The sequence below is a fragment of the Mercenaria mercenaria genome, chromosome 12 (genome assembly GCF_021730395.1).
Source record: "Mercenaria mercenaria strain notata chromosome 12, MADL_Memer_1, whole genome shotgun sequence".
NCBI classification, from domain to species: domain Eukaryota; kingdom Metazoa; phylum Mollusca; class Bivalvia; order Venerida; family Veneridae; genus Mercenaria; species Mercenaria mercenaria.
The window spans coordinates 43,245,112-43,259,384 of record NC_069372.1 but is presented as its reverse complement, the minus strand read 5'-3'; the positions used below and the strand labels follow the sequence as shown (position 1 = coordinate 43,259,384).

At 35.0% G+C, this 14,273-nt stretch overlaps 1 protein-coding gene across 2 annotated transcripts; it reads left to right on the top strand.

The window, feature by feature from the left end:
- Positions 1–1,785: 1,785 nt before the first annotated feature.
- On the top strand, positions 1,786–14,141 carry LOC123533823 (solute carrier family 28 member 3-like). 2 transcript variants are annotated; one of them, XM_045315725.2, is made up of 11 exons: positions 1,786–2,492; positions 2,793–2,937; positions 5,923–6,114; positions 6,523–6,684; positions 6,979–7,104; positions 7,263–7,417; positions 7,756–7,924; positions 8,619–8,762; positions 9,714–9,830; positions 13,156–13,336; positions 13,863–14,141. In XM_045315725.2, the coding sequence occupies exons 1-11, from the start codon at positions 2,068–2,070 to the stop codon at positions 13,886–13,888; spliced, it is 1,842 nt and encodes a 613-aa protein (XP_045171660.2). In that variant the 5' UTR covers positions 1,786–2,067; the 3' UTR covers positions 13,889–14,141. The 2 variants fall into 2 exon arrangements, with proteins under 2 accessions (XP_045171660.2, XP_045171661.2); XM_045315726.2 differs by lacking the exon at positions 6,523–6,684.
- Positions 14,142–14,273: the final 132 nt, after the last annotated feature.

Sequence of the window (14,273 nt, the reverse complement as noted above, 5' to 3'; positions counted from 1 at the left end):
CACTCTAGAGGTCACAATTTTGGCCCAGTTTTAATGAAACTTGGTCAAAATGTTACCCTCAATAAAATATTGGACAAGTTTGATATTGGGTCGTCTAGGGTCAAAAACTAGGTACATGTAACCAGGTCAAATCAAAGGAAAAGCTTGTTAACACTGTAGTGGCCACATTTATGACCATATCTTAATGAAACTTTGTCAGAATTTTAATCTTGATGATCTATAGGCCAAGTTAAATCTAGGTCAGGTGGGATTAAAGACTAGGTCGCTAGGTCAAATCAAAGGAACAGCTTGTTAACACTCCAGAGGCCACATTTATGACTGCATCTTCATGAAACTTAATCAGAATGTTAATCTTGATGATCTTTCAGTCAAGTTTGAATCTGGGTCATGTGGGGTCAAAAACTAGGTCACCAAGTCAAATCAAAGGAAAAGCTAGTTAACTCTTTAGAGGCTACATTTATGATCATATCTTAATGTAACTTGGTCAGAATGTTGATCTTGATGATCTTTATGTCATTATGCCAGGTGAGCGATACAGGGCCATCATGACCCTCTTGTTTCTTTGTTCTTGTTGTAAGAGAAATTGTACATTTTAGAATACAGATTACAGCAAGTCACATTTTCTTTATTTTGACAATACTTATTTCAAAGCCTGACAAAAGCATCCAGTACTGTTATTAAAAGTTGTTATTCACAGTTCAGCTATATTTCATGTATGGATAAAACAAATTATGTGATCTGTGCTCATTATAAATGTGTATACAGATAAAACTTAAACATGTGAACAGTTTATTCAATAAATAAAGTGTAATGCAAGTCTTTGTGATGTGTATATAAAAGCAAAATTAGGATTTGTTTTACGAGTAATTTCAGAATTACAATTAACACAAATAGAAAAAACCAAGCCTGCACAAGAAAGCTAATATGTCTCCCTAGAGTAGACTGAGCTCTTAACCTGCCGTGGTGCAAACAGATTGTTTATGTGTGTCTGTTAAGTCTTGTTAACAGTGAGTTGCAATCTAGTAACTTTTAAGTTTGTATGATTTTTAGCTCACCTGAGCACAGTGTGAGCTGTTGTGATCACCTTAAGTCTGTCATTGTGCTTCTCAACAATTTGCCTGTTATTAAACACCCTAGTAGACAGTTTTTTTTAAATGTTAAAGGGATGAGTTGAAGTCTGATCGATTCCCGATTGAGGCAGTGCCTTATTTCATATTACTTGTGTCATACAGGTGTATAGATAAATGTAATGTATGATATCTCTAGTATAGTTCGGTTTCGAGGTCAGCGATGTTTTTGTACTTTTAATAATGGAACAGTTCGTTATTTTGGTAGTTGTTTTTCAGTTTGATAGTGTTTTTTACCTAAATAAGACAAGGTATATCATGCTAATTTCCCTTTTCGGCAGACAAGTCTATAAATTGAACTCTCAAACGTCAAAAGCAAACTATACTGTATTTAAATTGTTTATGCTTTTGATGACGTTGCATCTTTCATTCCCTTACAGTGTAACATGCTAGTATCGTTTAGACGTCACAATACATGACGGAGAATTGTTCTTGATTTTCTTTATTTTGATAACAAATCTTTTTTTGCTGCTTCATGTTGTAACCTTTATCAAAAAGACGATCACGATCACTGCGGATTCAGTTTCCTTTATTATGTCTTTAGTAATGATAAAACGCCGTTTTAGTTTACGGTATGCTGGTTTATGATATAGAAAGATCTAGTGCTCAATAGAGCATGAACTTATATTCATGTTGTTTAAATTTGCATACTAAACAAAATACGGTTGTAAAATATACATGAGGTAGTTTAAATTGTTTATTTAAACTTGTTTATGTGATTTTAGGATGAAAACTTATGTCTGTGTTATTGACTTATGAAATTTTAATCATTTTAAAAGAAATGCATTATACTTGAATAAGATGAGTCTAGTTTAAGTATTAAAAGGAATACATGAGTGTGCTAAGGTTTACACGAATATTTGCCATAGAAATGTGTATGTGTAATGGCATCGTTATTTTTGGTTTAAAAACCAAATGCTTGGATAAAATATTTTAAAAAATGGAGCTTAAAGACATCAACACCAGGGTTCCTTCTGTTGCTGCAAGGTATGACAGTCGGGCACACTCTGTTGAAAGAATAGATTCTATCAGTCAACCAGCTGCTTACATATCTGAAAAGAAGCAAAACCCTTTAGAAGCGGTGTATACAACATTTGAAAATTTCATGAAAGAAAACTCAGACAAATTTTTTATAATAGCAAAAGGTGTGCTGTCACTTGGTTATATTGCATACTTTATCTGTGCATTAACATATCATTTTGGGGACGAAGGTTCTCTTCGACTTCTAGGATGCACCATTTTGGCTGCGTGGATTTTTGGTTGGAAGGTGTTCAGTTTTACAGATTTCTACCCAAAATGGATTGGTTTCATACATACAGTCTATATTGAATACTGCAAAGGAAAACGAAGACTGTTAGTACGATGGTAAGTTGTAAATTCTTGTAATAATTCGTCCAGAAAAGTAAACTAGTTTCTGTGTGAAAGTATGTCTAAAATCTGTTGAAAATACTTAAAGATTGTATTAGAAAACTTTTGGTTGATGTAGACATGATACTGCTAGGAACTGGCCACAGTTCACTTAAGTTTAGAAGTAAACCCCTTAATTAGTTTTATTGCAAAACCAGCTTTTTACATGGCACATTACCCATAATCAGGTTCTTGTGTACCATACTGATTTAATTGTTTCTATTACATTGTATATGAAATATATATGTGTATTGACAGGTTCCTGTACATAGCAATGACACTGTTCATGGTTGTGTATATTATCGTGTTTGTGGCTATGAAGACACCAGGAAACCTCAGATCATTGCTTGGGCTGTTTATCTTTCCGCTGCTTCTGTTTCTATATTCCAACAATAGACGATTGGTTTGTATTCACATGTTTCCTTGTAAAATAATTGTAATAAATATAGTATATTTTTGAGCGTTAATAATTGATTTTTTCTTCTTTAAAAACAAATGACTATTCTCATTTAAGGTACATTTTATGGCACGTTTCACTTCTTGTGTTTTTATCATAGACTTACTTAAAGCCATAATTGAAGTGTGTAAAGGTAGTTTTCTAGAAAATCAGGTACTTATTTTATTACATACAGATGTCAATTTAGCCCAAAAACATGGTCGATCCCCAGTTATTTACGCTCAAACTATTGTCAAAACTTTAATGAAGCAATAAAGTTTTTCGGCGACGCCGTCTAAATTCGTTTTCGTTACCTATACCACGTGACTTCAGTTTGCAAATCAAACTACTTGATAACGCATTATAGATAATTTATCAAAATGGAAGATTTATGCAACACTCTGCATGATTGGACGAGAGTGTCAATTTCTTTCACTCTGTTGATTGTGCTACGCTGAGTGAAATGTAGACAAAGCGTTTATCCTAAACGACGCTGTTCACAGTTTTAAAGCTAACTTTGGCTCAGTATATTTAGCAAGAATATTGATATATCTCAAAATGCTAAGTAAGTTTAATAAATATGATAAAAAAACTGTTCAAATACCAACATATATCAAATTAAAGAAAGAGCTGAATACGGTCTGCGTATCACATGAATAAGGGTGTGATAAGAGTCTTTTATGTAGAGAAGTGCTTTTTAAAAGATTTTCTTTGTTGCAATTGTTGTCTGTATATGAAAAGGTTTCTTGCTTTTTTGACTTATTCAGATTGCATATTAAAATGAATACTTGTTTGCTTTGATATATTTGTTATAAATTATTTAACTGATTTATTATATATGAATATTTTTCTTTAGTATGGTATGCAAATATTGAACTCAGTTGAAATCTGTTTTATTATATATATGCTATATAATGACTGAATCTCATTACACTGAAATGAAGGTACGCTGCATACAGCTTATCTATGTGATATGACTACGGTCAAACTTTGCTTATGAAACAGAAATAATTACAATTGTATGTTTTGCTTGACCTTCACATGTTTATTGGTGTAACGTCATTGTCCAAAGATTCATGAATAGCGAATATGCATTTGTTAAAGCGGGATCAGTTGGCCTATTTTAGAAATAAATAAAAATAATAAATAAAAAAATCCTTTAATTGATTTTTTTCTCATGTTTTCTAATCAAACTTGATTTGTAGCATCTTTATTAGGCCCGCAGCCAACTTTGTTCAGCTGGGACATTTAACCCCTTTTAGGGGCTGCTAGAGCTAAAACTTGAAATGCCTTTATACAGCGTCTCATGAACAGCTTGGTGGATCTTTGTCATACTTGGTCTGGAGCATCATTATAAGGTTCTCTTCCAAATTTATTTATATAGGAACTTGGGCCCTATTAGGGACCACTATTGCTAAAAGTAGATATGCCTTTCTTCGCATTAACCACTAAAATGTAATGGATTTTTATCAAACTCGATGTGTAACAATATCGTAAGGTCTCCTGCTATTTTGTTACAAATGGGGATAGGGACCAATTTAGCTAAAAATATAAACATGTTTAATGACCTCTTCTCATGAACCGCGTCATGAATCTTCATCAATCTACTGCTGTAATTATTCGTCTAAGGATAAACGAAACAAAATTGCAACCCTACGAAACCTTTGCGAAAAACTAAAAGAGAACCATTTAAATTGTTAAAATGCGGTGTTTAGTTTTGCAATGTGAAAAATGTCAGATCAAAGATGATGTTAGATGAAAAATTCATAAACCTTTCCTTATTACAATTCGCCGACCATCATTTTTAAAGATATTTCTTATTATCTTTTGATTTTGTCGACCAGTAAATTTAACAGTGTTTGTTTACATTTTAATGACCTGTGAAAAAGGTTGTTCACATATTTATTTCAGATTGATATGTATTTAACTATAGGTAGACCGTAGGTGATTACAGGATAAACCGTTTTATTGATATACATACAGTAACATCATACACCCCAAGCTTTGTTAATAGAAAGTCCTTACTAACAGGTAAATGACCTTTGTGGAGAAAGCCAGTTTTGAAGTGAACACCAGTCTGAATAATTTGACATTAGTATAGCCACATTTTCAATGATTTAATTCACTACACTTACGCGCAGTGATTATTAAAACTACCGACATATGTATTTGACAACATTTGGCGTTTTTTGGGCAAGATATAAATCTTATCCCGGACGGTGTAGTGGCTTTAAGGAACACGGACTTTTATAGTGGCTTTAATGAACAACAGTATTTTTATATTGTGTAAGATCCCTATTAGAAATGATTGTTTAAATAACTTTTGTAATCTTTTATAGTCACCTCTATTACTTTGACCGTATTTAAAACGCTCAAACTTTGTTTAAGGTTTAAATGTTATTTCTGTACGTTTAGAAGGGTATAAGCCACGTTTTGGTTGTTTGAAAATCAGTATTTTTGTATGATTTGCAAGAATGCACCGGCTACAAATCTAATAGATATTCCGAGATCATATGATTACTAATCGGATGCACTACTCATATTCATGTTCTCATTTGCTAATCGCATATTGTTTGGACTTCACTGTTGCATGTCAATCGTTATAAATATCAAATCGACAATTTGTTAAACATTCAAAACTACCGAACAATTTGTTTACATTTTATAAGGCGGGACAGTTATATAGTATAGAATAGAATATAGTTTATTAAAGTGACATTGTGGTTTGCATAATCAAAATACATTACATCATAATACATATTATAACACCCGGCCCAATGGGCCTATAAGTCACCTATTGTGAACAATTATTATCATCACGTGATTCAATGTGCTGGTGATATCCGATAAGTCTAAATTGTTACGGTTGATTGATTTGCATGGCCTAACCAACAATGTCATACGTGAATATTTCAATATATATGTAAGAGCTAGTTATATTTCTATTTACAGGTAAACTGGCATACAATTTTCTGGGCAATGGCCCTTCAATTTATCATGGCTCTTTTAGTACTGAAGACTCCATGGGGAGCGTCCATTATTGTTTGGTGTGGTGAAAGATTGGAGGAGTTTGTTGCAAATGGTGAAGCTGGTAGTGTGTTCATCTTTGGAGAAAAGTATACAGATCACGAATTTGTTTTTGGAGTAAATATCACTTTCTATTTGTATATGAAGAGGATGCAGCATATCAATATTATTGTTTATTGTAACTTTGCAAAAATAAATACAGCTTTCAAGTAAATTAAGTTCAATATTCTCATTAAAAAGTAGATTCAATAACAGTTTAAATCCCGTTTTCCACAATATTTGTACATTACGATACTGCAGTTTAGTCCATGTTGATTACAACCATATATAAATTTAAGGATTAAATTGAACGTTTTTGATCAAGTGGAATATCAAATCAATTACTTTCTATTTTAAATCTTCACTCAAAGCAAGGCGATCTTGTTTAATCCTTTGAATTAAATGTTGCCTGTTGTTTCTTAGGGGTCATCTTTTGTGCTTATATGTTAAAGGGCATATGAGCAGAGCATCTCTGTTCTTTTTCAGTCTATGGCCAAAGTGTTCACTTTTATTGTCGGAATGTCCGTCCTTAATTACCTCGGTGTTGTCAAGTATATTGTGGAAACATTTGGCAGAGCTTTGGCATTTTTCCTTGTCATCAGTCCCCCAGAAGGAATAAATGCTGTGGGCAATATATTTTTGCATGTGGTACAGTATGCATAATGATTTTTACAATCTTGTATGTATAATTAATCTCCAAAGACGTGAACAATGGTACCAGTAGCCCCCTTGCTTGTCGCTCAACGTTAAAAGGGAAATTAACCTCTTCTCTCATACCCTCGATGTACTAAAATCTTACATAATTATTATGTAGACTTTTTTCGACTTCAGCATTTCATGTTGAACTATATCATACAGTTGTTGTTTCAGTTCTTGTAAACATATTACATATATGAAAATAAAGAGCACTTTGTATACCTAATAAATGCTTTCTATTTTCAGCCGGAGTCGGCAATGCTAGTTCAAGAGTACCTGCCGGAAATGACGCCATCTCAACTGTTTGTGACGTATGCCGGAGGCTTGTCAACTGTCGGAGGTGTAGCACTAGTCATTTTTATGTCTTCAGGGGTATGGTTTGATACAAAACAACTTTTATTTGAAAAAGATTATTCATTTCTTGCCCATTGAAATTTCTTTACATCTAATTTTAGAAAAGGCATTCTTTATTTTTCATTTCAATTTGAAAGGCTTTATTCCTGTTTATATCATTACTGTCTTACCATCAGGTACCTGCGGCTCCCTTGGTTGCCGCCTCTGCTATGTCCGCACCAGCTGCTCTTGCGGCTGCGAAACTAGCATTTCCATCATATGACGAAGAAGAGATTCCGAAGCCCTGTGATGATGGTGAAAACAAACCTTCAGCTAAAGCAAGTTTTCTTAGGTATAGTGGTATAATGAATTCACACTACAGTAGAATTAAAAACTGCAAGTTCACAAAGTCAAATCCGAAAATGGTAACTATGCGTAATTAGTAGAAATGTGTCGATTTCTCAAAATAATGTATCCTCACCAATAAAAACAAAGACAACAGTATAACTTTCATAACACATTAGAATTGTGTTTAATCTTATTTCTGATAGATATGTTAACACTTTTCCCCGCCATGGCGTTAATACATGTGTTTATTGCATATTGAAAAACGTCTATCCTTGAAACGTGTTATGACACAAATTTGATAAAAATAATATTTTTGTTGTATTCTTCTTTTGTATATTGTAGACATCCGCATTCTTTGATGGATGCCATTATTGTAGGTATCAGCCAGAGCGTAGCAATAGTTGTGCAAGCTGTGGCCTATATAATGACCTTTGTCATCATACTTAGCTTCGTAAACAAAACTCTTATTTGGTTTGGTGACAGGGTTGGTGTACAAAACATGACAATAGAGGTATAACGTTTATAGTTCTAAATGATATAATCTATTCCCGACTCAAATGAATGAATGATTATAAATCCTATGTTCTCTTTTTTCGTTATCCGTCGGTTTAGGAAAATCTTGTCATAAATATAAGATCATAATAACCAAGCCTATACTGTTGGAGTATAAGAACGCAGTTAAATACGACAAGACCCGTAAGATCTTCTTAATAAATCAATTATCCATATTAAATATAAAATAAATGTTGTATACATGTTAACATTGAGGAAGAGTCGCATTATATTGGTTCAAGTACGATTTCAAAGTTTATATGTAGATGTAGGGGGTTTCCTTCGACAACAAATCATATTTTCCTGATCATTTCTGAACAATCTCCCTTTCACAGTTGTACTTAAATTTACTATTTTATCAAGAATACTTAATGTTATATCTAAATTATGTTTTTATCTTCATTTACTGTACTGTGAAAATAAAAGAGTTTACGGACAATGCATTTGTTCGCCATCCACACACAAACGCACGCTATCGAAGTCAGGGTTAAGCACCCTGTCCCATCCGCTGACCCTTAGCCAGAATGCACCTTAAACATGTACAGATAACTTTATGTACATTATTCATAGCAGTGAAGAACAGTTTTATACTGCTTTTTTCATTTTATTACAATATTTTCATTACTTTTTTAGTTTCATTCTTATTATTTCAGTTCTTATTTTCCTACGTGTTTTTCCCACTTGCATATATTATGGGAGCCCGAGCAGAAGATTGTTTATTTATAGGCGAGCTACTTGGCATTAGGACATTTAGTCTAGCCGTTGTGGCCTATCCAAAATTAGGCCCAATTATTCAGGTAAATATATGTTGATGTTTGAAATATAGAAATACTATTTTTTTTTTTTTTTGTATTTAGATGCCACCGTCGATAAACTGTAAGGTATATTTGTTTAACATGTATTCGTATCTTAATTAATGAAATTATCAAATTCTGTAAGAAAATGTTTGAATGAATACGGTATTGATTAATATGAGTAAATAAAATATCACTTCGCTTATAAACAAAAGAACAGAACAGAAATAGCCCGCCCGCTTAGCTCAAAAGGGAGAGCGCAGATCTACGGATCTCGGGGTCGTGAGTTCGAGTCCTGAGCAAGGCGTATGTTATCCGTGACGATTTTATAAAATACATTGTGTCTGAAATCATTCGTCTTCCACCTCTGATTAATGTGGGGGAGTTGACAGGTACTTGCGGAGAACAGGTTTGTACTGGTACAGAATCCAGGGACACTGGTTACTATATATAATAGGTTAACTGCCCGCCGTTACTTAACTGAAATACTGTTGACAAACGGCGTTAAACCCAAAAACAAAGAAACAAACAGAACAGAAATTTCATTTAAGACTTGTACATAGTACATTGTCATATAAATAGTACATAAATACAAATATTTTGCATCACGTTATCATGTGTTTAGTTACAAAAAAAAAACACAACATTTTTGTACAGTATAACCAAGCAGTTTTTCCGCCCATGTCATATTAATACCAAGCCTCATATCAACTGTTTTGATAGCCTAACAATTCTGCTGAATCAAAAGCATATCTCAATCTTCAGTAATGACATTCGGCAAATACATATATGCGAATTCGGCATTCCGCTACACTGGTGTTCAAAGCCAATACCGTTTTGTTCAACTGGAGTACGTAATCATACGGGAGTTGATGAGTGTAACTACAGGTTCATTACCTTAATAAATGCTGTCTACCATGGTCATTTTTCATTATGCTTTTGTCTTATTTTCAGAATGGTTTAAAATTTCGACAATATGTTGCTGAAGGTGTAAACAATACGTGGACCAAAGTTGGAAATGATATTTTCTTGGACAACCTAAATCATACGTTAGTGGGCGGTATTATGGAAGTAAGTTTGAATATTTGAGCCGCGCCATGAGAAAACCAACATAGTGGGTATGCGACCAGCATGGATCCAGACCAGCCTGCGCATCCGCGCAGTCTGGTCAGGATCCATGCTGTTCGCTTTTAAAGCCTATTGCAATTAGAGAAACCATTAGCGGACAGTATGGATCCTGACCAGACTGCGCGGATGTGCAGGCTGGTCTGGATCCATGCTGGTCGCAAACCCACTATGTTGATTTTCTCATGGCACGGCTCATTTTATGTTGTGTTAGACGGCTAGCTGCCGTTTGAGACTTATTGCGAGTTTGAGAAAGTATTGTTAGAGTGAACGTATTCACTCTAGTATTTATATTCATCACAGTTTTCAGTTTGTCTTATAAGAGGTTTTTAAATTACAAACTACACTCTACAATTGTATGGGCGGTTTAATACAAACATGCGATGGTAGAATTCCTTGTATAGTCTCAGAATTGTCTGCATGTTTACTGTTATGAACAAGGCGTATTTGAGCGACAATATTGGACCGAGTTTGAAAGTTGTATTCATAATTTTAGGTGATCTACACATTAGAAAAGTCTGATGGCTGATCTTTGTCATATCGTTCACTATGTTGGCGCGTTAGAAGAGCGCTAATACGCCAACACGCCAAACTAGCGCCAGTTGGAGAAAAAAAACATATGTTGCATCGGCGCGCTAATTTGCCGATCTAGCGTGGTATAAAGCACACTAACACGCAAGAACCACACAGAGCACGCCAATACAACAAATATATCGTATATAGTTTTGTCGTTCTGGAGTATAATCAAATAACAAACTTGCCAAAGTAAGAGGGTCATGCTCACTCGTATTTGAAATCAAAATCTGCCAAATTACTTTGATACACAGAATCATAGAAGAGGATATTTAAAGGTCTCCCACAAAAACATACAGAAAAAACATAGACAGTCATGTTTTAATACGTTTTAGCAGATCTAAATAAATAGAAAATCTCTGTAAAGAGACACCTAAAGAACATTTGTGTAAATATATTTATGACTCATTTCTTAAACAAGGAAATTTCATCGCAAGAAAACAGATTCATATTAAAAGCTATAATACACCCGCTCGCAAGCAAACTGAAACAGAGCTGTTTTAAAACAAGTATACAGGGAAGGAGAAGGGTTAGGGAGAGTGGTGCGTGTGGGAATGCGGGATGTGGGTGAAGGATTTCATGATACAGTAGCTCCCCTATCTCGAAACTGAATTGAAAGTACGAAAATACATAGACGGACGCCAGTAAAAAAACTAATATTTTCGTCTCGAATATATGTAGTTAGAACATGCCTCCCAAAATGACATGATGCCTTAGATAAGACCCGCTACTTTTTTGATAACTAATTGTAAATTCCTTCTTGCTATATAGCTGCTAAAATTTCAGAGTTGAAATATTCACGATTTACACGTGCACAATGCATGTTTACATACATATTTGGAGTCGCGCAATGCATGCTGAACTATAATTGTTGTTTTTGCTCGAATCACGTGTAGAATACGGAAATACTTAATTATTATATGGTTAAAATTTAGTAAGGAAACACAATTAAATGAATGTCTTATTCAAAAATGAAAGAGCTGGTAATTGTAAACATATATGGGGAAATGACCACGTCCCCAAGTGTCCTTGTTTATAACGAAAAGGAATAATTTGAAAACGCTTGGTAAACGATCAGACAAGGAACTTTTTGTAAATTGGACCAGCGGTTTAGGAGGAGGTGTCATTTGAAGAATTTTCTAAATGACCTCTTGCGATTCCAATGTATGAGCAAACGTTGGAAGAGGACTATCCAATGAACATCCATGCTAAGTGCCATCAACTTTCACCAAACAGTTTCAGAGTAAATGATGTTTGAAGAACAGTGTTAACTAGAATGTTTGTTTGTTTGTTTTGGGTTTAACGCCGTTTTTCAACAGTATTTCAGTCATGTAACGGCGGGCAGTTAACCTAACCAGTATTCCTGGACTCTGTACCAGTACAAACCTGTTCTCCGCAAGTAACTGCCAACTTCCCCACATGAATCAGAGGTAGAGGACTAATGATTTCAGACACAATGTCGTTTATCAAAAAGTCACGGAGAACATACGCCCCGCCCGAGGATCGAACTCGCGACCCCGAGATCCGTAGACCAACGCTCTTACCTGCTGAGCTTATTGGGCGGGCTTAACTAGAATGTGTCCATGGGACACAGATGCCCCCACTATATGACAAAGGACACAAATCTTTTCCTAGGTCAGGGGCCATAACTCCTACAATACTGAATGAATCCGGACCCAAAACCCCAGGTGCACAACTGCACATGCTGACCAACATTTCTGTAAACTTCGGTGACTCTAGGTTAAATAATTTTGGAGCTACGCGCGACACAACATTAAAATGACCATTTTTTAACTGTCAGGGGCCATAACTCCTACAGGACTGAATGAATCCGGACGCGAAACCCCATGTGCATAACTGCACATGCTGACCAACATTCCTGTAAACTTTGGTGACTCTAGATCAAATACTTTTGGAGTTACGGGCGACACAATATCAAAATGACTTTTTTTTTTTACTAAGTCAGGGGCCATACCTCCTACACGACTGAATGAATCCGGACGCAAAACCCCAGGTGGACAACTACACATGCTGACCAACATTCCTGTAAAGTTTTGTGACTCTACGTCAAATACTTTTGGAGCTAGGCGCGACACAGCATTAATATGGCCAATTTTTTACTAAGTCAGGGCTATAACTCCTACACGACTGAATTAATCCGGACGCGAAACCCCAGATGCACAACTACACATGCTGACCAACAATCCTGTTTACTTTTGGAGCTAGGCGCGACACAACACTAAAATGACCAATTTTTACAATGTCAGGGGCCATAACTCCTACACAACTGAATGAATCCGGGCGCGAAACCCCAGGTGCACAACTACACATGCTGACTAACATTCCTGTAAAGTTTTGTGACTCTACGTTAAATACTTTTGGAGCTAGGCGCGACAAAACATTCTCGGAGGGACGGACGGACGGATGGACAAGTGCAAATCTATATGCCCCCCCCCCACCCCCCAAAGTGGAGGCATAAAAACGGAGGGACGGACGGACGGACAGACGGAAAAGCGAATATTATTAAGAGTTATAAACTGTATCTGCTAGTAACCCAACATGACCTTCGTTCATTTATTCTAACCGTTGTACATTTAACGTGACGATATCAGACATCAGGACATTGTCCTCTTACAATTTCTTAAATATTCCACTGATATTACTAGAAACGGTCATTATGCTCTTTTTTCTTTTGCAGGAAAAATCAGAAATAATAGCAACGTATGCATTATGTGGCTCTGCATCATTTGCTGTAAGCGGGTTTATCATTGGATCGTTTGAAGTAATCGTACCATATAGAATAAGGGAGATAACCGCACATATGCCAAGGGCAATGGTAGTAGGCACAGTGGCGAGTTATCTTACAGCATGTTTTGCAGGTACAGCATTCCTTTTTGTAATAATACATTTCGGACATATATTATTTTTTTTCAGTTTGAAACATGTTTTTAATTTGAAAAAAAAATGCTTTCAGAAAATATATTTTACAACAGGAATACTTTTTATCTTGTTTCGTCGAACTTTTCCTTCATTCATTTGAATTGAAATAAGCGGTTTGATTTGTCCATTGCTTCAAAAAGTCAAAGAAAGATGAGCCTTGTACGGTGCCCCTAAAGTGACATGTTACACACTTTTTTTCCAGTTAGGTAATGTGAGACTTTTTTTATTTCGTTTAAACGAAATAATGTATTTCGTTTAATCATTTAAAACGAAATCATTTCGATATTTCGTCATTTCGTTAAAACGAAATAAAAAAAAGTCTCACATTACCTAATTGGAAAAAAGTGTGTAACATGTCACTTTAGGGGCACCGTAGCCTTGCAGGTTGGACAGATAATTAAATATTTTGTTATATTTTGCTTAAAATTCATCAGACGACAAGAGCTTATTTGTTCTTTATTTCAGGTCTGCTGTTTGAAGGAGACATTTAGTTCATACAGATGAGCCTATCTTAGTGACCACCTGTATTAAACAGCCACTTGCCTCAAGTAGTCAGTCAGCATACTTCCCAAACAGATTTGTTTCTTCTAATCTTATTTGCCCTAAGCAGACGATTGTTTTAAGAAGCCAACTGCTTTAAGTAGCCAGTTGTTTGTGTCTCTCCCTTGACCGTGTGCTTAGTATAAGTTAAATTGTGTGTCTAAGTGATGTTAAAAGTTAATAAAATCAAATTTCATTATTTGATATATTGTTAAGTTATACTTTAAATGTAGTTTTAGAACATATGCAAAAAAGCAAAACAGGAATATTGAGAAAGTAAGGAGATAATGAAACATGGATGAAAACTGCGCAGACGATATACAACGAAAATAAATA